General features: G+C 49.3%; 3 protein-coding genes across 10 annotated transcripts; 1 reads left to right on the forward strand and 2 right to left on the reverse strand.

Moving 5' to 3' along the window:
- Positions 1-1,327: 1,327 nt before the first annotated feature.
- cebp1 (CCAAT/enhancer binding protein (C/EBP) 1) lies at positions 1,328-3,057 on the reverse strand. 2 transcript variants are annotated; one of them, XM_062479822.1, is made up of 3 exons: positions 2,819-3,057; positions 2,262-2,508; positions 1,328-1,948 (listed from the first exon to the last, which is right to left on the reverse strand). In XM_062479822.1, the coding sequence occupies exons 2-3, from the start codon at positions 2,427-2,429 to the stop codon at positions 1,634-1,636; spliced, it is 483 nt and encodes a 160-aa protein (XP_062335806.1). In that variant the 5' UTR covers positions 2,430-2,508; positions 2,819-3,057; the 3' UTR covers positions 1,328-1,633. The 2 variants fall into 2 exon arrangements, with proteins under 2 accessions (XP_062335806.1, XP_062335804.1); XM_062479820.1 differs by having other exon boundaries at positions 2,262-2,582.
- Positions 3,058-3,225: 168 nt separating this feature from the next.
- On the forward strand, positions 3,226-6,847 carry ngdn (neuroguidin, EIF4E binding protein). 4 transcript variants are annotated; one of them, XM_062479494.1, is made up of 11 exons: positions 3,226-3,315; positions 3,632-3,691; positions 3,835-3,906; positions 3,990-4,127; positions 4,250-4,334; positions 4,479-4,531; positions 4,680-4,797; positions 5,025-5,199; positions 5,816-5,976; positions 6,186-6,242; positions 6,449-6,847. In XM_062479494.1, the coding sequence occupies exons 1-11, from the start codon at positions 3,295-3,297 to the stop codon at positions 6,466-6,468; spliced, it is 960 nt and encodes a 319-aa protein (XP_062335478.1). In that variant the 5' UTR covers positions 3,226-3,294; the 3' UTR covers positions 6,469-6,847. The 4 variants fall into 4 exon arrangements, with proteins under 4 accessions (XP_062335478.1, XP_062335479.1, XP_062335476.1 ...); XM_062479495.1 differs by having other exon boundaries at positions 5,816-5,966; positions 6,179-6,242; XM_062479492.1 differs by lacking the exon at positions 3,226-3,315 and adding an exon at positions 3,332-3,421.
- A 761-nt stretch (positions 6,848-7,608) lies between these two features.
- On the reverse strand, positions 7,609-19,063 carry pabpn1 (poly(A) binding protein, nuclear 1). 4 transcript variants are annotated; one of them, XR_009932317.1, is made up of 8 exons: positions 18,584-19,063; positions 16,634-16,742; positions 15,844-15,911; positions 15,573-15,679; positions 13,922-14,009; positions 12,826-12,980; positions 8,357-8,632; positions 7,609-8,304 (listed from the first exon to the last, which is right to left on the reverse strand). XR_009932317.1 is itself a non-coding variant. In XM_062479987.1 (7 exons), exons 1-7 carry the CDS (start codon positions 18,716-18,718, stop codon positions 8,440-8,442), a joined length of 855 nt encoding a protein of 284 aa, XP_062335971.1. In that variant the 5' UTR covers positions 18,719-19,063; the 3' UTR covers positions 7,609-8,439. The 4 variants fall into 4 exon arrangements, 3 of the variants coding, with proteins under 3 accessions (XP_062335971.1, XP_062335974.1, XP_062335973.1); XM_062479987.1 differs by having other exon boundaries at positions 7,609-8,632; XM_062479990.1 differs by lacking the exon at positions 18,584-19,063 and adding an exon at positions 18,176-18,314 and having other exon boundaries at positions 7,609-8,632.
- Positions 19,064-19,195: the final 132 nt, after the last annotated feature.

Below are 19,195 nucleotides of genomic sequence, written 5' to 3' on the forward strand. Positions count from 1 at the left end.
GAAATAGAGAGAGAGAGGGAGAGAGAGAGGGAGAGAGGGAGAGAGAGAAGAAGAAGAAAAAAATAAAAAAAATAGATGAAATGCCCGAACGACTTTTGCCCTTGCCTACAGTTATTAATTAATTAGTTGTAGGCTACGCCATGAGTACGCTATTTTGTTACGTAACATAGCCTGATATATTTTATAGCCTATCCGGTTGTGTAATTAAGGAATAATTTAGAAAAGAATGTATCAATGAATCAATTATCTTAAAGTAAGCACCAAGAGCTTTTAAAATAATGATTCTCACACCTGTAATAGCTGCCAAGAGCGGCTTTCACCAAGTAGTAACTTCAAACGTTTTACTTAAAGCTATTGTCAAAACATAGCCTAATCATATACATCTCGATTGTGCATTCTTGAATAATAATCCTAATTAAAAAGCAAACTCCGAAGTAGGCTACTAACGTTACAAACAGAACATAATCTTAAGGAGAGTCACGGTGTTTGTAGGTACTTTACTGCTGTTGAGAAATGTGGAACTGTGTTCCTCATTCGGTGGTTTGCAGTCCTGGGACCACAGATTGCCCCACACAACGAAGCGGCCCGTTTCAACACCACGCGCATTCGGCTCATGTAGCCATTTTACAAACAGATGGAGGTTACTGAAATTGCTCTCTGACAGTGCATGATAAAGCATGCCCATAAACACCAATCAGTATTGGGGATTGAGTCTTAAATTACACCCAGACAGTTGTATATTGGAGCAACACATAAGAGATATAAGATTTCCTTATGGTGTCAGAAAATCTTTTTCTTTTATAAGTCTTATCTTCCTGATCTGTAATGTAGGTCCACAGTTCAGACTGGTATATTCAGCTGGCATTGTTGGCCTATGTTTGTTGTAGCTATTCCCGCAGCAAGTGCTCAATTAGGACAAATACCAACTAACTGTGAAGAGAGTGGAAAGTTATTAATTCTGCAATCCCCATTCAACAGCAGTTGCTCAACTACCCCCACCAAGGGGCCTTGTGTAAGGTTGTTCATGCTAGACAAATTCATAAAACCTTTCGAGGTTTCTGAAAACCGTTTTCCTATGTATACTATCCCTTGGAAGCCAACACAGGAAATTTATGAGAACTGATGTTATCTCTTGGTTCCGGATCTTACTGTGTTGAAATCATGTCTGCCCTGCTAATGCCATGCTTCCCCAAAATAATATAATATGTTTTCACCAGAAAACAATGCTAATTTAACCCCCCAAACGGTTGTACAATGTTTATGTCTTATGTAGAGAGAGCGATATTCAAAGATAAACAAAAATATACTTTATTGATGAAATCCCAATTCATAATTTTATAGAAGAATGCTGAAAACCTCAAAATTACATGAAAATAATACTTTTTTGCAACTACCAATACACAAGTTATTACATGATGGTAATAAATTACTGATTGACCATAGGATCTCGCATCTGATTGACAAAGAAATCTTACATCAGGATTTCATGGGAAACACCAGGTAGACTAAGAACCAGGAGCAGAAAGAGCCCAAGGGGAAAGGCAGCATCTAGAAACACACTTGTGCCAGTGTTCGATTGCACAACTTCCATCAAAAGAATACAACACATCTGCATCCAAAGCAGCAGCCTCTCTCAGCTGTCCCCCCTGCCCAGCCTCGCCCCCACGGGGCGGCCAGGGTGGTGTGACAGGGAGCGCTGGAGGTTCTCCAGTTCTTGTGTGAGCTGACCGATCAGCACCTGCAGCCTGCGGTTCTCGTCCTCCAGCTGCAGGACCCGGTGCTGCGTAAGCTGGATACGCCTGCGGGCCTTGTCCCGGCTCTTCCTCACCGCGATGTTGTTCCTCTCACGCCTCAGACGGTACTCCACGCTGTCCTTGCTGAAACCCCTCTTCTGTATGGAGCCGTGAGCGGGGCCGGGAGGAGAGGGCAGAAGGAAGGGAGAGAACTCCTGGAGGACAAAGGGTGGGCGAGGGTGGGGGAGGGGGTAGTGGGGTGGGGTGGGGTGGGCGTGGAGTGGGGGGAGGGAGGGAGGGAGAGAGAGGAGGAGGAGCGGGGGGATCAGATCGGCAGATTATTTTTATACTGTATTATTTTATACTAACTTCTTACATGTGGTCCCCTGACTTTAAACACTGTCAACTAGGTATTGCCTCGTTACTTTGGTCTTTACATCGTTGAACAGTTAATAGATTAGACCACAGCAGGGCTGTAGTCATTCTATTCAGCATAGGCATCCCAACAGTGATGAAGTAGGTCAGTACCTGCTGCATGAGGCTGCTCTGGTGGCTTGATGCCACCGTGGTCGAAGGGTTGAGACAAGGTGTGTGGGACAAGTACGACAGTCCCATCAAATGCTCAGTCACTCGGTCATTCCCTGTCCTGGCCAATCCCGAGCTGCCCTCGGACTGGCCGCATGGCATCCCTTCCATCTGAGGCAGGTGATTGGCCAGGTACGTGGCGGTGGAGGGGTTAGGGGTGAAAGCCAGGCTGGAGGGGTTAGAGGTAAGACTGCAGGAGGAAAAAGAGGCCGGAGGTAGGTGGATGTAATCAGGATTCACCGAAGACTGCTTTGATTCCGACATCTGCGGAGTTCATAAACATATCACAGACGTGAGGAATATTTCGATTATGTTGCAAGTTACATATTTTTTTAGCTCGGAGCAAGACATTCTACAACACCACAAACTACAGTTCTTAAACGAACCTGTTTAATGTTCTAGAATACCAAGTCAATGTAATTTTTTTCTCTTTCTCTTCAATTCACATGAACTGATAATACTTCATATTCCTACTACTTCACATCAGGACCCTGACTTACCTCTGGATCACTGTGGTGTCTATCAGCTCCTCCAGTCGCTGCTCTCTGCTCCTCTGAGGTTACGTGTCTAAAATGGTCTCAACAGGTTCATTTGATCAGCACACCATCACTTCCTCTAAAACTCCTCAGCCTCTCTCTTTTACTCTCTCTCTTTCTCTCTCTCACACACACACACCAGCTGAATATCAGTTACTTGTATTTATGTTCAAAATGCATCATGATTGACAGTATTTCTGAACAGAAATGTTCTTTATTAGAAACATTTTGAGTGGAAACTATGCCCATGGACCATCGTTTTTTAATGTGATTAAGATAATAATTTTAATTAAAACAAAATCGATGCATCTGTCTCCATGAAAAACCAAGCAGCGCAGTACATCCCAGTACCTACTCCAAACTAGCTGCTTTCCAGAAGGCATGAAATGTGCGATCCTTCATAGGAATGTCCCTCTACGTATCCTGTAGCCATTCTCAAAATGGCTGCTTCCGTAGACAACGTGAGTAAAATGTGAAGAACATATTAGCTAACCAATTTATATGTTAGTCGTGAACTATAGTTGTCCAACGTTAGATACTGATAGAGGTATGGATTACTCTGAAAGTGTAGGTTTTAATGTTCTGGGTTGTCTACATCACGGCTTTTTCTGACGGATAGATTAGCAAGACAGCAAGGCCACTAGCCGCATTTCTGTGGTCGTTACATACGATACTTTCATGTGTTTTGTCACTCTTACCTTAGTGCGTTATTTCATGCCGTGTCACATACGTCAATATTTGTATACATAACTGTATTTGTATTGGTTTGCCTCGCAGGATTTAATTGACAGTGATGTACCAAAAGCAGTGTGTCTTCTGAACAATCTCACAGAGCAGGTTTGGACCAGTCTGTCTCCTCCCGCTAACCGACTATATAGTATTATATAGATATAGTAATTCAGCTTTATATTTCTGATACCCAGCTAGACTCTTACTCAGTTTCGAAACTGTCTCTAATTGTGGCGTGAATTCTGTGTTAGGTGGCTGCAGTGACCAGTCATATCAGAGACTTGCTAAAGAAAACACAAGATGGAGTTTTCCAAACAGCGAAGGTAAAAACTGCCTGGATATAAAGATGCATGTATCACATGGATGTTTTGAGTGTCTCTATTATACCACATACTGCTGTTCCCAGGGCTTGTCGTTCCTGGACCTGAGATACCAGCTCCTACTGTTCTACCTGCAAGACGTCACCCACCTGATTAGCATCAAGTCTCAGGGGGGCAGCGTGGGAGAGAGCGGTGCTCTCCAAAGGCTTGTCACCGTCAGGACAGTAAGAGGATGATTCCAAACTGTGTTTACGGGAGGAAAAGGCTGTAACCTGGTGACTAGCTTGTGTGGCTGTGTTGCTGAGCGGAATACAGAGGCTGTAAACGTGAGACCTTCTTCTGACAGGTTCTGGAGAAGATGCGACCTCTGGACCAGAAGCTGAGGTACCAGATAGACAAGCTGGTGCGCACGGCTGTGACCGGTAGCCTAGGTAACAATATACACACAAATATAATGTATTTAAACTTCAAAAGTTCTTCAGCATACAGCAGTGACTGTTAGCTAACTTTATTATACAGCAGAGTAATGCATTCATTTGAGGATGTTGATTGGTTAACGCTTTCTTGTCTTTTAGCGGAAAATGATCCCCTTCATTTTCGCCCAAATCCGGAGAATCTCATCAGCAAAGTAAGAAGTAAAGTCTCACTAAGTAAACATAATATAGCTTTTATATGAAACTGAATCCTTGTTATTCGTCTTAGTCGTGAAGTACTACGTCGCAGTCTTTTGTGTTTGAATCCTGATGGTCCTTCCTACTTCTCTATCTTATCTGTAGCTCAGTGAATCTGAAGACTCTGGTGAAGATACTGGGACGAAAACCGAGGAGTTTGGGAAGAAGGCGCCCTCTAGTGACAGGAAATATGTGCCTCCCAAGATCGCCCCCATGCACTATGGTAAGGTCAGATGTCATTGATCCAGTGAAACAGTCCATTTACCAGACCCTGTTACTGCCTGAAATATTTATGTGGAGTCATTAGGATGGGGATGAGTACAGCTGTATGTTTTACTGCCGATCGAATGGTCGTAGTTTCAAATCACCCTCGGTTAAGTTTTCTTGGGATAAAAGCTTTTGCAAGATAAAAGCACTCTCATAATGATACCATGCCCTCCCGACCCCTAGAGGGCGACTTGACGGAGGCGGACAGGAAGAAGGAGCAGGCGGACAGGCAGCGGAGGGCCGCGCTGCGCAGCTCAGTCATCCAGGAGCTCCGGCAGCAGTACAGCGACGCTCCGGAGGAGATCAGGGAACGCCGAGACTTTCAGACGGAGCGGCAGGGCCGCGATGAGCAGCACAGGTCAGGAGGGGGTCAGGAGCAGCACAGGTCAGGGGTCAGGAGCAGCACAGGTCAGGTGTCAGGAGCAGCACAGGTCAGGTGTCAGGAGCAGCACAGGTCAGGTGTCAGGAGCAGCACAGGTCAGGTGTCAGGAGCAGCACAGGTCAGGGGTCAGGAGCAGCACAGGTCAGGTGTCAGGAGCAGCACAGGTCAGGTGTCAGGAGCAGCACAGGTCAGGTGTCAGGAGCAGCACAGGTCAGGTGTCAGGAGCAGCACAGGTCAGGTGTCAGGAGCAGCACAGGTCAGGGGTCAGGAGCAGCACAGGTCAGGGGTCAGGAGCAGCACGGGTCAGATGTCTAGATCATCATCCAAAGTACTGGCTGATGTTGTAGTAAGACAGTGAGGGAGCTGTCGCATGTATGGGGTGTAGCTCAGTGGGTAGAGTATTTGTCTATACAATAGATCAAGAGGTATCAGGTTCAAATCCTTCTCTCTGGTGAATACATCATCATTTAAATGCATTCCTCATGGTGATTTGATAGGTACACGTATCTACTCACATACATGTACACAATATCAGACAGATTGGCCTCATGGTTCCTCCATGATCTCTGAGCTGCTGTTTTCTTCTCTTCAGGAAGAACTTTGAGGAGGCCATGATGGTTCGTCTGGCCGTGCCCAAACGAGACCGGGCCGTGCGGAAGAGAGGCATGCTGGGAATGTCAGGACAGCTGAGCGGCATCACGCGCTTCAGCGACATCACCGCTCTGACGGGTGGTGAAGGCCAGGTGAGGGTCTGTAGCCTGGAGGATAAAAGCTGAACCAACACGTTGCTTCATATTTCAAAACATGTATGTTTAGATATGAAGCGACATGTTCATATAACTTTTATCCACCAAGCCACATCCTGGTCACATGGCATGGGACCATCAGACCGATCAACAGGTTTAGGATATAACGAGCTGCCTTGTCATTGGTGCTGACATCTTGTTTTCTCCAGGATGTAGACAACCCCCGACCCAAGAAGAAGAAGAAACTAATGAAGAAGAAAACCAAGAGGAAGGGTGAGTGGTGATGAGCTTCCTGAGGGTGGAGTCATAAGCACTGTTTGTACCTGATGATGAGGATGATGATGGGATTTAGGTGTTTTTGTTTGATATTTTGTATTAATTAATTATAAACTTTTTTGAAATGGCTTGATAACTGTCAGGTGGGTATACAGAGTATATATAATACAGCTCATTAAAAATGTACTTTCTCCCCTCAACAGCTTTCAAGAAACACAGATAGTTGGAGAAAGCCCCAGGACCCCATCATGCATATATCCTGTTCAGATCACCGACCTCACGATCACCGACCACACCATGTGTTTCACTTGCATTTGTCTTTGTTTTGAAAATGCATTACATTCTTATCTTTGAATAATAAAATCTCATGAGATTAAATTTGGCTTCAGATGCGTGTTTAACTTTAGTATAACAATTGAAAAACAGTACTTAAAACTGTACACAAATGTCAAAAATCTTGAATCGATTTTTAATCGAATCGTGACCCAAAGAATCTAATCGTGAGGTACCAAAAGATTCCCACCCCTAATAGACGGTAATCTGTACATTTGTTTCATATTTAACCGTGTTGCAGAAATAAATGTGTATTCAAGAAAAGTCTACTCATCGTCACTGTATTTTGTGAACGAGTTCTTACAAAACAAGTGAAATTTGCTGAAAGATTTGCTGAAAGTATGAGGCAGAGTATTCTGTTTTATAACTTGGCATTAGCAAAAAACAAAACGTACGTTGTCCTTTGGCATTTAGTAGCGTCATAAGGGCAATTAGACTGTCTTGTAAGAAGTAACTTTTCAGGAACCCTCAGTGGGTAAGCGCATCGAGTCTACTGCCAAACACGGACGGTACCCCTGGTTGAAATCTCGCTCAAACCAATTGATAATTCATTTAACTGATATCAGTTAAGTAATGTTATTTCCAAGTATATAGAAGGTGGACCCCGTGGTATAGTGGGCCTGGGTTCAAATCCAGCAGAGCGTAGTGCCAAACATCCGTGGGCCCAGATCCCTGTAACTGCAGCGCACTACCCGACTGTCCAGATCCCTGTAACCGCAGCGCACTACCCGACTGTTCAGATCCCTGTAACCGCAGCGCACTACCCGACTGTCCAGATCCCTGTAACCGCAGCGCACTCCCTGACTGTCCAGATCCCTGTAACCGCAGCGCACTACCCGACTGTCCAGATCCCTGTAACCGCAGCGCACTCCCTGACTGTCCAGATCCCTGTAACCGCAGCGCACTCCCTGACTGTCCAGATCCCTGTAACCGCAGCGCACTACCCGACTGTCCAGATCCCCTCTCCCAACTGTCTCTCCAGGTACCCAACTGTTCCACCAGGAAAGGCTCAACCAAGTCTAAAAATAAATTTACCTTTTATCAGTTTTATTTATAAAAGTCAGAGCTGTAAGAAGATCCTTCAGCCAGATTTGAACACAAAACCCCTCACACAGTAGCCCATATCCTTAACCACTGAGCTATCAGGGATCATAACAATCTACACAACATTTAAATTTGACATTGAACTATCTAGTTGTAACAATCTGCAGAGTTGGGGTGTCAGAAAACCAGAAGAAAGCAGGGCTCCCATTAGCTCACTGGGTGTTTTGGATAAAATGACCAAAGATTTTTTCATCAACTCCTATTTCAAAACAAAGACAAGTTTCATTTTTACACAATGGTCTTTATTTTTTAGTTCTGTCTAATTACAGACTCATGGGTTAAAAATAAAAAAAGCAAAACATTTTTTTTTCTTTTTTTTCCCCTCCCCCAAATCCAATCCCCCCTCCCCGTTTCAAAACACCAAACCTCTCCACACAACCCCCCCGGCCTCTGAAAGAAAAGCTTGATGCCCTCAGTTATTAAATTAATTGTTGCCTTTAGCCCCGTGGCTGTCCTGAAGCTGTGACTGCCCTGGCCTCAGAGACATGAAGCTACAACAGGCCTCTCCCTCCCCTCCTCCCCCTCCCGCTCTGGTCCTGCCTCTCTCACGCTCACTGCCACTCTGATGTCTGTCTTCAGCTCTCTACATATAAATATGTGTACTGGGTAGGTTGTCTAAAGTGTGTGTGTGTGTGTCTGGGCCTAGTCTGGTATGTGTGTGTGTCTGGGCCTAGTGTGGTATGTGTGTGTGTCTGGGCCTAGTGTGGTATGTGTGTGTTTGCGTGCGTGCGTGCCTGCGAGTGAGTTAAAGTAAGCCTCAACGCTTGTTGTTGTAGTAAATGCCCCCTGCGGTGGGCCTGTGGTCGCCCTGCCCCCCGCCCCCACCCCCCCACACAGACAGGATGGGGTGAGTGTGCATAGCGGGGGCAGAGAGAGAGAGAGACGCCGCCGAGACTGTAGGGGGCGCTGCCACGGGAGGAGGGGTGGACAGCCTCCACTGGTCCTGAAACCTGCAACGACAAGAAGTGGTCTAATATACAGAGAGAGGGAGAGAGAGGGGGGAGGGGGGGGGGGGGGGAGGGGTAAATGGGGGGCGTGGGGTTTACAGCACAAAGGGAGAGGCAGGCACAGATGAAGAGGGTTTACGCAGACAAAAAAGGGGGATTTGCAGAAGTCTGGCCATGCCTTCGTGGTTGCAGGTGGTACAATAAAGGAACAGACAAAAAAAAACAAGTGTGTCCCACTGAACGCCAGTCACCATCAGAATGACCGAGAGAAGTGGGGGGCACTGAACACGGCATGAGATGGAGTCAGAGGTGGGCGGCAGTAACCGTAGTGATGAAGAGTTAGAGGGGAGGGGGGGTTGGGGTGAGTGGTAGCTGGTCAGACAACACAAGAGAATATGATACTCCAATACCACAAACTAAAAAAAAAAAAAAAAGAAAAAAAACATTTGCTATTGGAAGTTTCACATGTGAGGTACATTTAAAATAAGAACAAACATCACATTCTCCTCTCTGGTCACCGTTTCCGATTGCAAGTATGTTTAGGGACGAGGGGGTCTGGAGGTCACGCTGGAGGTCACAGCCAGAAGGAGACACGTCTGCAGCCTGAGATTACATCATCTTCTCAAAAACAAAACTGAAATGCCACCAAATCTCCCCCTCCTCCCACCCCTTCCCCCTCCAGGGCCATCACATATCTTACCCGGATGGTGGCCCCACCTCCACTGCACACGCACACACACAAACGCACACAGCGGCCAGTCTGTCTGTCCAGGAGATGTTTTTTTTTTTTTTTTTTTGTCTTTTTTTTTTTTTTTCTCTTCTGGGGGTTCCTTCCTTTATTGGGGGTATTTTCATTCTTTTTTTGTATGGGGACATGGGGGTGATAGTAAGGGGAGGGGTGTATTAGTAAGGGGAATACCACGATGTTGTTCGCCCTCGGCCCCTGGAAAAGAGAGAGAAAAAGAGGGTGAGTTTTTTTTGTTTGGCTTAAGAAGACGGACACCAATTGTTTAGGTGTGGAGTGTGTGTGTGTGCGGGTAGAGGGGGGCCTGGGGAGATCTCAAGCCTTAAAAGTACACTGAGGAAAAATAATGTTTACATAGATCCAGTGACATTCATACCATATTAACGGTATTGTGCCTTTGGTTTCATGAGTTGACTGGTTCTCCCACCAGTGAACGTGTGTGTAAGATAGTGACCCAGTGAACTGTAGGGCTGCACCAGCCAACAGTGGAATATGTGTACGTAGATTCTTAGAGCAGATGTTGAGAGTCTAGTGTGTGTGGGAGGGGGGGGGGGTTGTGAAGGCAATCTCTCCCTCTTTCTCTCTCTCTCTCTCTCTCGCTCTGTGAGAGCCGTTTCTGAGGTCACTGTTGGGAGAGACCCTGAGGACAAACACCACCCCCAGTACCCCCAGCAAGACATGAAGCTCTCACACACACACACCTAGCAATCTGAAGGGACTGGACTGCACTAACTCACTCTCCAATACTCACTCACACAGAGCCAGGCAGAATCACACCCTCCCTCCCCTCTAAGTAGGACCCAGTGGCCACACCACGGTCACTCCAGAGCTCTGACCGCGTGACTAGATGCTGAGGTGAAAATCAGGCTGCAGGGATGAAGCCTCCGTTCTGGGCGTGAAGGCCGACCAACAGGTTCAACGCCCACCCTCCCCCCTTGAGTACCAGTGGAGGTCTGGGTGACACCAGGAGAGCAATGGAGGATCTTCCTGTTCCAGGTGAACAGGTTTCCCACATTGCTGGAACTGATCCCACACCTTCCAGACCGCCACAGGGACAGGCAGAGGTCAGGGGTCTGTGTGGCCTGTGTGTCAGAGGGAGTCCAATTCAACTGGCTATTAAACGGATGTGTTCACAGACAAGGCCCGCCGACCCCTGACCTCCCTCGTCAGGGTGCCTTGTTCTGGTTGGACCCCGCCCCCAGAGGCCCATGTGTGTTGGGGGGGGGGGGCTTGGTGTTTGCGTTAGAACGCGACGAGCGCTGAGAGATTCTGATCCATTAGGACGCTCGTATTCTAACCACACAACACCCGGAGCACGCCGTCAGAACAGACACTCCTCAAATGAATCAAGAAACACTGAGGACTCCACTGGAACTATGTCGCAGAACAGACGAGCAGGAATGACGAACTGTTCTAATGGACAGAATCTGTGACGCTCGGCGTGTATGAGGGCACTGATCAGTGTTCTCGCTCTGACCCTCCCTTTCAGTCTCTCTCACAACAACACTGATAAAACGAGACAAGGGCCCACACACAGAGCTCTACAGTAGGGCCCATACCCAAGAGCTCCCCGGTGAGGCCCACAGTGAGCCCCAGCGCAGAGCTATGAGGCGAGGCCCACCGAGTCCCTGCACGGAGCTCTGCGGCGAGGCCCACTGAGTCCCAGCACAGAGCTCTGCGGCGAGGCCCACCGTGAGTCCTAGCGAGGAGCTCCGCGGCGAGGCCCACTGTGAGCGGTCTACTGACTCATCACGGGGACCCCCCTCCCTCTCACCTCACACTGAGAGACACAGCAGGACACACACTCCAGGGAGGGCCACCTGACTCCCAGTGCACAGCACTCTGGTCCACGCCGGGTTTTACATACATAGGGGGCAGGCTTTTGCACAGATTGAAAGCAGATACAGATAGACACCAGAGGATGGGGCTGCCCTTTGAGAAGGTCGCAGGCCTTTGAGACATGGCTAACGTCTCGACAGCAACAGTCACGACCACGAGGAACACGGTGACGCAGGCACCCGCCATGAGCCAGCAGATCATCCTGAATAGGAGGCTCCCACCTGTGTGTACTCTGATCAGACCGGTCAACTTCCAACCAGGCGCTGGTGACTGAGTTCACGAGACACAAGCCACCAGAGCTTCTTTTTAGTTGAGACGCACACACACACACCACATATGTGTGTGTGTGTGCGTAGACACATGTAACGCTCCAACTCATACAAAGAGCCTGCCCCTCATGCATGTACAGCCAGGTTGGAACACACTGCAGAGCACCAGGAGTCCAGCTGCCTCTGCTACCGTGGCAACACACCCTCCTAGCCCCCCGCACGTACCCACCTCTACACCTAGCTACCTTAGCTCACCTAGCCATAGCCACCCAGCCATACCCACCTACCCTACTTCACCCATACCCAGCCTACACCACCAACCTCACCTCCGTCTTACCCACCCAGCCAGCCTCCAGGAAGGAAGTGGGATGCCAGAATCCAAACAGGAACCAAATATAGTCTTAAGGATTTCCCTGAACCTGTTAGGCTCGGGGCTGACGCCACCACACTGCCCCAGACAGGTTTACCCAGCCCACCCTCCCAGAGCTGTCCTCACATCAACCCTTATCAACCCAACACGTATCCTTGCCCTTCCACCAATCATATGCTTTCAATGAGTCAGCATCCATGGGTCAAAGTGCTCTGATGCATGCTGGGGGGAAAAGGTGGAAGTGTGGAGGCAGAATTTCTGAGGCTCTACTAACCCATTACCACTGTTCCCTCCCTCTCCTTCTCCACTGAGGGTGGAGAACCTAAAGGAACCATCACTAAGGCTCTTCTAAACTACTGTTCCTCCTAGCCTCAACCAGTCCCTTCAAACCCCAGCCTCCTCCTGTCCTAGCCCCAGGCCTCCTCCTGTCCTAGCCCCAGGCCTCCTCCTGTCCTAGCCCCAGGCCTCCTCCTGTCCTAGCCCCAGGCCTCCTCCTGTCCTAGCCCCCGGCCTCCTCCTGTCCTAGCCCCAGGCCTCCTCCTGTCCTAGCCCCAGGCCTCCTCCTGTCCTAGCCCCCGGCCTCCTCCTGTCCTAGCCCCAGGCCTCCTCCTGTCCTAGCCCCAGGCCCCCTCCTGTCCTAGCCCCAGGCCCCCTCCTGTCCTAGCCCCCGGCCCCCTCCTGTCCTAGCCCCCGGCCTCCTCCTGTCCTAGCCCCAGGCCTCCTCCTGTCCTAGCCCCAGGCCTCCTCCTGTCCTAGCCCCCGGCCTCCTCCTGTCCTAGCCCCAGGCCTCCTCCTGTCCTAGCCCCAGGCCCCCTCCTGTCCTAGCCCCAGGCCCCCTCCTGTCCTAGCCCCCGGCCCCCTCCTGTCCTAGCCCCAGGCCCCCTCCTGTCCTAGCCCCAGGCCCCCTCCTGTCCTAGCCCCAGGCCCCTCGCTGTCTCTCAGCCTCAGGGTGTGGGTGTCCCTGCAGGCTCACCTGAACGCCCGTCCTCTGCCTCTGGGCGGTGTGTAACCGCTGTAGTAGCGTGCGCGCGACGACGAGAAGTTTCCCCCTCGTGAGCGGAAGCGGGCCCGCGGGAACCCTCGGTCTGTGGTGCTGATGCCCGGCCTGTTCGTCCTCTTGGCGCCCACCTGGAAGGACACATCTGGTTACACTGGGCTCACTGGACACGCATCTGGTTACACTGGGCTCACTGGTGTTGATACTAGTGTTGATACTGGGAAAACACTACTAGTTACACTGGGCTCTCACTACAGTATCGAAACACATCTGCACAAGGGAGTGCTTTCTTTATTTATATTTTCATTCATTTCTGCCTTTTTATATTCTAGAGATGGGAAATGTAGGGAGAGAGAGGATGACATGTAAAGAATGATCCGGGCCGGATTCGAACCTGGCCGCTGTGATTAGCCCTTAGCCTTACATGTGTTCTCCACACGTTTGTGCCGCATACCGACAGGCGTTCAGGAGGTTTTAAATATCTGTGCACCAAACCCTACACACGCTAGAGTTTTTAGTGCTTTTCTAGGCCGTGGCCATTTTGAAGCCGTGTCAAACACACTTCTACAGTACATAGGCCCCTGGTACCACACACACCACAGGGGTCGAGTTCCCTCCTGATCTCAACATGAAGATAATATTTGAAGTGTTCATGACATAAGAAACATGATATCATGTAAACAATAGGGGTGTAACAATATATTGTAGAACAATATATCGTAATAAAACACGTATTGTAAAGTTATGGCAATATTTGTACAATATGACGTCCGTTTGATCCTATTGGTTGAGCTACCAGCACGCGACCTACTCTGCACCTGCGTCATGCATGCATTCATTGCATTCACAGAAATCTCTTTAACTGAGTTAACTCAATTGTATGTACTACAAAGAAACTTATTGAAAATGTTTCATGTTTTGGAAATAAATCTGTTAATTGAATTTCAGTCATAACAAATTGTGATGCCTATTGTATCGTACACCCAGTATCGTGATACGTATCGTGAGCTTAGAGTATCGTTACACCCCTAGTAAACAATGATAATACATCTCATCTGGATTCTCTCCTCACCTTTATCTGTCTTCCTCGAAACAGAGACTCGTCCAAGGCCATGGCTGTCCTTACAGACTCCTTGTCTGCAAACTCGATATAGGCAAACCTGCAACAGATGCACAAACACCTGACGTTATAACCCATTCCTGAGTGTGGCTGGGGTGCAGGCGTCCAGCCACTACCTACCGAGGAGAGGGGAAACAGAGAGCAGACAGTGAGGAGAGACACAGCACCAGAGGAGACAGGAGACAGGGAGAGTAGAGAGACAGCACCAGAGAGGAGACAGGAGAGAGGGAGAGTAGAGAGACAGCACCAGAGAGGAGACAGGAGAGAGGGAGAGTAGAGAGACAGCACCAGAGAGGAGACAGGAGAGAGGGAGAGTAGAGAGACAGCACCAGAGAGGAGACAGGAGAGAGGGAGAGTAGAGAGACAGCACCAGAGAGGAGACAGGAGAGAGGGAGAGTAGAGAGACAGCACCAGAGGAGACAGGGAGAGTAGAGAGACAGCACCAGAGAGGAGACAGGAGAGAGGGAGAGTAGAGACAGCACCAGAGGAGACAGGAGACAGGGAGAGTAGAGACAGCACCAGAGAGGAGACAGGGAGAGTAGAGACAGCACCAGAGAGGAGACAGGAGAGAGGGAGAGTAGAGACAGCACCAGAGAGGAGACAGGGAGAGTAGAGAGACAACACCAAAGAGGAGACAGGGAGAGTAGAGAGACAGCACCAGAGAGGAGACAGGAGAGAGGGAGAGTAGAGAGACAGCACCAGAGAGGAGACAGGAGAGAGGGAGAGTAGAGAGACAGCACCAGAGAGGAGACAGGAGAGAGGGAGAGTAGAGAGACAGCACCAGAGGAGACAGGGAGAGTAGAGAGACAGCACCAGAGAGGAGACAGGAGAGAGGGAGAGTAGAGACAGCACCAGAGGAGACAGGAGACAGGGAGAGTAGAGACAGCACCAGAGAGGAGACAGGAGAGAGGGAGAGTAGAGACAGCACCAGAGAGGAGACAGGGAGAGTAGAGAGACAACACCAAGAGGAGACAGGAGAGAGGGAGAGTAGAGAGACAGCACCAGAGACAGGGAGAGTAGAGAGACAGCACCAGAGAGGAGACAGTGAGAGTAGAGAGACAGCACCAGAGGAGACAGGAGAGAGGGAGAGTAGAGAGACAGCACCAGAGAGGAGACAGGACAGAGGGAGAGTAGAGAGACAGCACCAGAGGGGAGACAGGGAGAGTAGAGAGACAGCACCAGAGAGGAGACAGGGAGAGTAGAGAGACAGCACCAGAGGAGACAGGAGAGAGGGAGAGTAGAGAGACAGCACCAGAGAGGAGACAGGACAGAGGGAGAGTAGAGAGACAGCACCACAGAGGAGACAGGAGAGAGGGAGAGTAGAGAGACAGCACCAGAGAGGAGACAGGAGAGAGGGAGAGTAGAGAGACAGCACCACAGAGGAGACAGGAGAGAGGGAGAGTAGAGAGACAGCACCAGAGAGGAGACGGGAGAGTAGAGACAGAGAAACAGATCAGAAGAGAAAGGAGAGTAGAGAGAGCAATGAGAAAAAAAGAGAGAGGACGGGAGAGAGCAGAGGCAGAAGGAGAGCAAGGCGAGCGCGAGGAAGCAGAGATAGGAGAGCGACCAGAGGAGAGAGCCAGGAGTGAGAGCGTCTACTGACCCTTTGGGATGCCCTGTGAATTTGTCACACAGGATGGTGACTCTGTTGACAGAGCCGCAGCCATGGAAGTGAGCCTCCAGCTCCTCTGCTGTGGCCCCATAGTCCACCTACACACACACACTTTTAACAACTGCACACACTCTCTATAGGCCTCCTCAGGGCCATGGCGACTTAACAGCCAAACATGCAAGACGCAGATCGTAACAGCCTTGTATGAACAGAAGATTAGGGTTGATACGGATCTTGTCTACAAGAGAAGTTGATGTCTTACGTTTCCTACGTAGATCGAGCGCCCATCAGCTTCCATCTTCTCCTCTATGGACATTATGACAGGACCAGCTGGAGAAAACCATTTAGAGACGTTACTAAAAATACATTTATTTCTACAATTTGATGCTGATCCATCACGATAACTCAACCTAAAGCTGCAGGAGGTAACATTCTTAAATCAGTTCAAATATGAGAAACAGCGCCCATAATTCTTGGCAGAGATCATTGGTTCATCACAGCCGAGTGCTTAGTGGTCGAGGAAAGTTAGACGGACATATGAACCGGGGAAAGGGTGGTGAAGGCTAAGAAGGCACTAGCCAGCTACGATTTTTTCGCAACAAGGTTTTGTCAACACCTACACAGCCACAGCAGCAGGCAAAAGCCTTCAGTCCCACATTTTCTACTGAGAAAGTTGCCAACTTTAAATTCATGGCCGTATCACAGCGAGCTAGCTTAGCGAGCTAGCTTAGCGTAGCGTTCCTCCCTGGAGGCATGTCATCTCTGGGAGTGGGAGGGGCAGACAGCTCAGGGCTGTTATGGTGTCTGGGCCATCTTGCAGAATGCAGAGGCACCAACTACATTAACAACCAACCATTCGGTTAGGTGATGCGTACAGTACCGGACGGTTAGTGATGCGTATAGTACCGAACGATTCGACCCGAACATGTGTCGTTAGACTCATGTGACCTAGGCTAAACAGGTTACACACAAGTTACACACACGCACCCCCACAGGTTACATATACACACACACACAGGTTACATACACACACACACACACACGTTACATACCAGGTGGGGGGCTGAGGTTCATCTGTTTCTCCACCTCGTTCTGTAACTCCTTCAGCTTCTCAGCTTCCTCCTCCATCTCTCGCACCCGGGCTTTGATTGCCTCCAGCTCCTGTGTCGGGCAACACAAACAGTCCGTCAGCCAAATAGCGCGCACACACACACACACACACACACACACACACACACACACACACACACACACACACACACACACACACACACACACACACACACACACACACACACACACACACACACACACACACACACACACACACACACACACACACACACACACACACACACACACACACACACACACACACACACACACACACACACACACACACACACACACAGGCTACCACGGTCACTATTCCAGGGACGGTGACCTCAAAAAGAAAACCGAAGCGTGTAAGGTCCTGAACGCACGCATCTGGCTCGCCCAGCACAATTGAATCCTGCGGCCGGCCCAGCCAGGCCAGCCCCATCTGCTCATGACGTGATGAGCTGGCTAGTGGGGGACAGGGGGCTTTGTAACCATTCATTTCAAAATGCCCCCTCAGCAAGATCCTCCCTTGGCCCAGCCCTGGACAATAAGACGGCAGCCACAGCGCGTTGGGCCGCCTGGTCGGGTGCATGCCCTCAGTCCGTGCTGCCTCGCGGCTCGTTCACAGTGCTGCATTGCAGCGCAGCTGCTCGAACGTCCTCCTGGACTGACGCCGCTGGCACGCGCCGGCCTCGCCGTTGTTGCACGGCAGATTCTGTCTTTCACCGCGTCTGATGGATATCGTTGTCACAGATACCTTGCCGTACCAACCGACATATACATATATATATATATATATATATATATAATAAGCGCAAAAAAAAAAAAAAAAAAAAACACTACGACGTGGTATTACTTCAAGAGGAGATCAAATTGAAATTCATGGCAGGGTCTGGGTGTCAATTGAGGCTTGGTGTACGGGTAAACAGGGCGATACTAGTACACTGTCTTGTTTTGTCGCATATTTAGTGTGTTGGCCAAACTCCCACAGCCACCCTCTGGTGCGGACATGAGGGTTGCATACCGGCCCGAGATTACCGCAAACCACATATATCATTTACTTAACATACTTAACGCCTAAGATACAGTTACGAGTTAGCTTCATGGCGAGACACATTCACAGCTAGCTAGCTTAACATCGAGCTCTATGCGCCTGTCCTCCAACACAATGTGCAACTAGCCAAGTCAAGTGCATTCGTCACCTCCATCCTAATTATTTAGCCTGCCTTCTTCCCAATGAAGATAGACAACGTAGCTAAAGCCGTGTCTGGCTGGCAGTTAATAATACATACTTTAGCAATCAGAATACCTGTATATTTCATACTATACTCAGAAATTCCACCATATACAGCTCTGGCAGTACCACATTACAAGCTGGCTAACTAAAGAGAGCTTCGGTTTTCTAGCAATTCACAATAATGTTCTGTATGCCCCATGTGTCCCACCTCCATCGCGTTCTAGCTATGATGTTCCATAAAAAGAGGCGTGTTTACCGTGAGCTGTCGCCTTCTTTGAGGATATACTCGCACTGCGGCGGCTAATGGCGGCCCGTCCTACCCTCGCCCCTGTCTCCTACATCTCCGTCTCGCATTTTTGCGACGAGTATTTTTCCCCCCACCAGGTCGACAGATCTGGCGCAGAGAAACTAGCACCGCTGCTGCGCCAACATGGCCGCCAAAACCACGCATGTCACCACCCATTTCTACTGCACTGCGTGAGCCACAATGGCGGTAATATCGACCAGGCGACAACACACTAATATTCAAATAAACAGAGTACGATAATATAACTTTCAGACCAAATACAACGTGTATACAGCCAACATTAAATATCCAGTGAAACACGTGCATTCTCTGGAGCTTTAAGTATCTTTACGGGCACGAACTGTGCCCTTCACTTACCGGGTCCTCAATAGCGGCCTCTCCCTCTTCTAACCCCGGCTCCTCGTCGCCAACTCCTGTGTCTTCCAGCTCTGGGTGACCAGGATCAGAGTCCAGAAGGGATTCCTCCGCCAGTCCGTTCCCGAACTCCGCCATAGCCCAATTCTGGCTGTACCGACGCGCCTCGTGGCTAAACCAACGTTACAGGCCCCTACTCACACAAGGGGGAGAGTGAGTGGGGCGAAACGAAAGAAAAAAAACGGCGGAAAACGCCGCTTAAGGAAAGTTAAAACGGGAAATAAAAGGCCAGCTTCGGTTATAGCCACTATTCAAACTGGAATCCAAGCCGAGAAAGTAGTACAATTTAAAACGCTCTCGAGTATCTGTCGCTAATTTACACCAACAGAACCTACTTTATTTACATGAGAAAATGTGTGTAAATGCGAGGATCCTCTACGCGAGCGCGGTGTCCCTCAGTTCAGAAATGGAAGCCAGGGGCGGGGTTATTGTCTCACTGCAGGCGTAAACTCGCAATCTCATTTGTCCGTTGACGTCTCGAGACATACCCTCTCTTCAATCCCGTAGTTTCCATTGGCTGACTGACAGGGGGGTTTCAGTTTTCGCCTCATTTGA

This window comes from Osmerus eperlanus, chromosome 15, assembly GCF_963692335.1.
Source record: "Osmerus eperlanus chromosome 15, fOsmEpe2.1, whole genome shotgun sequence".
In the NCBI taxonomy this organism is placed as follows: Eukaryota; Metazoa; Chordata; class Actinopteri; order Osmeriformes; family Osmeridae; genus Osmerus; species Osmerus eperlanus.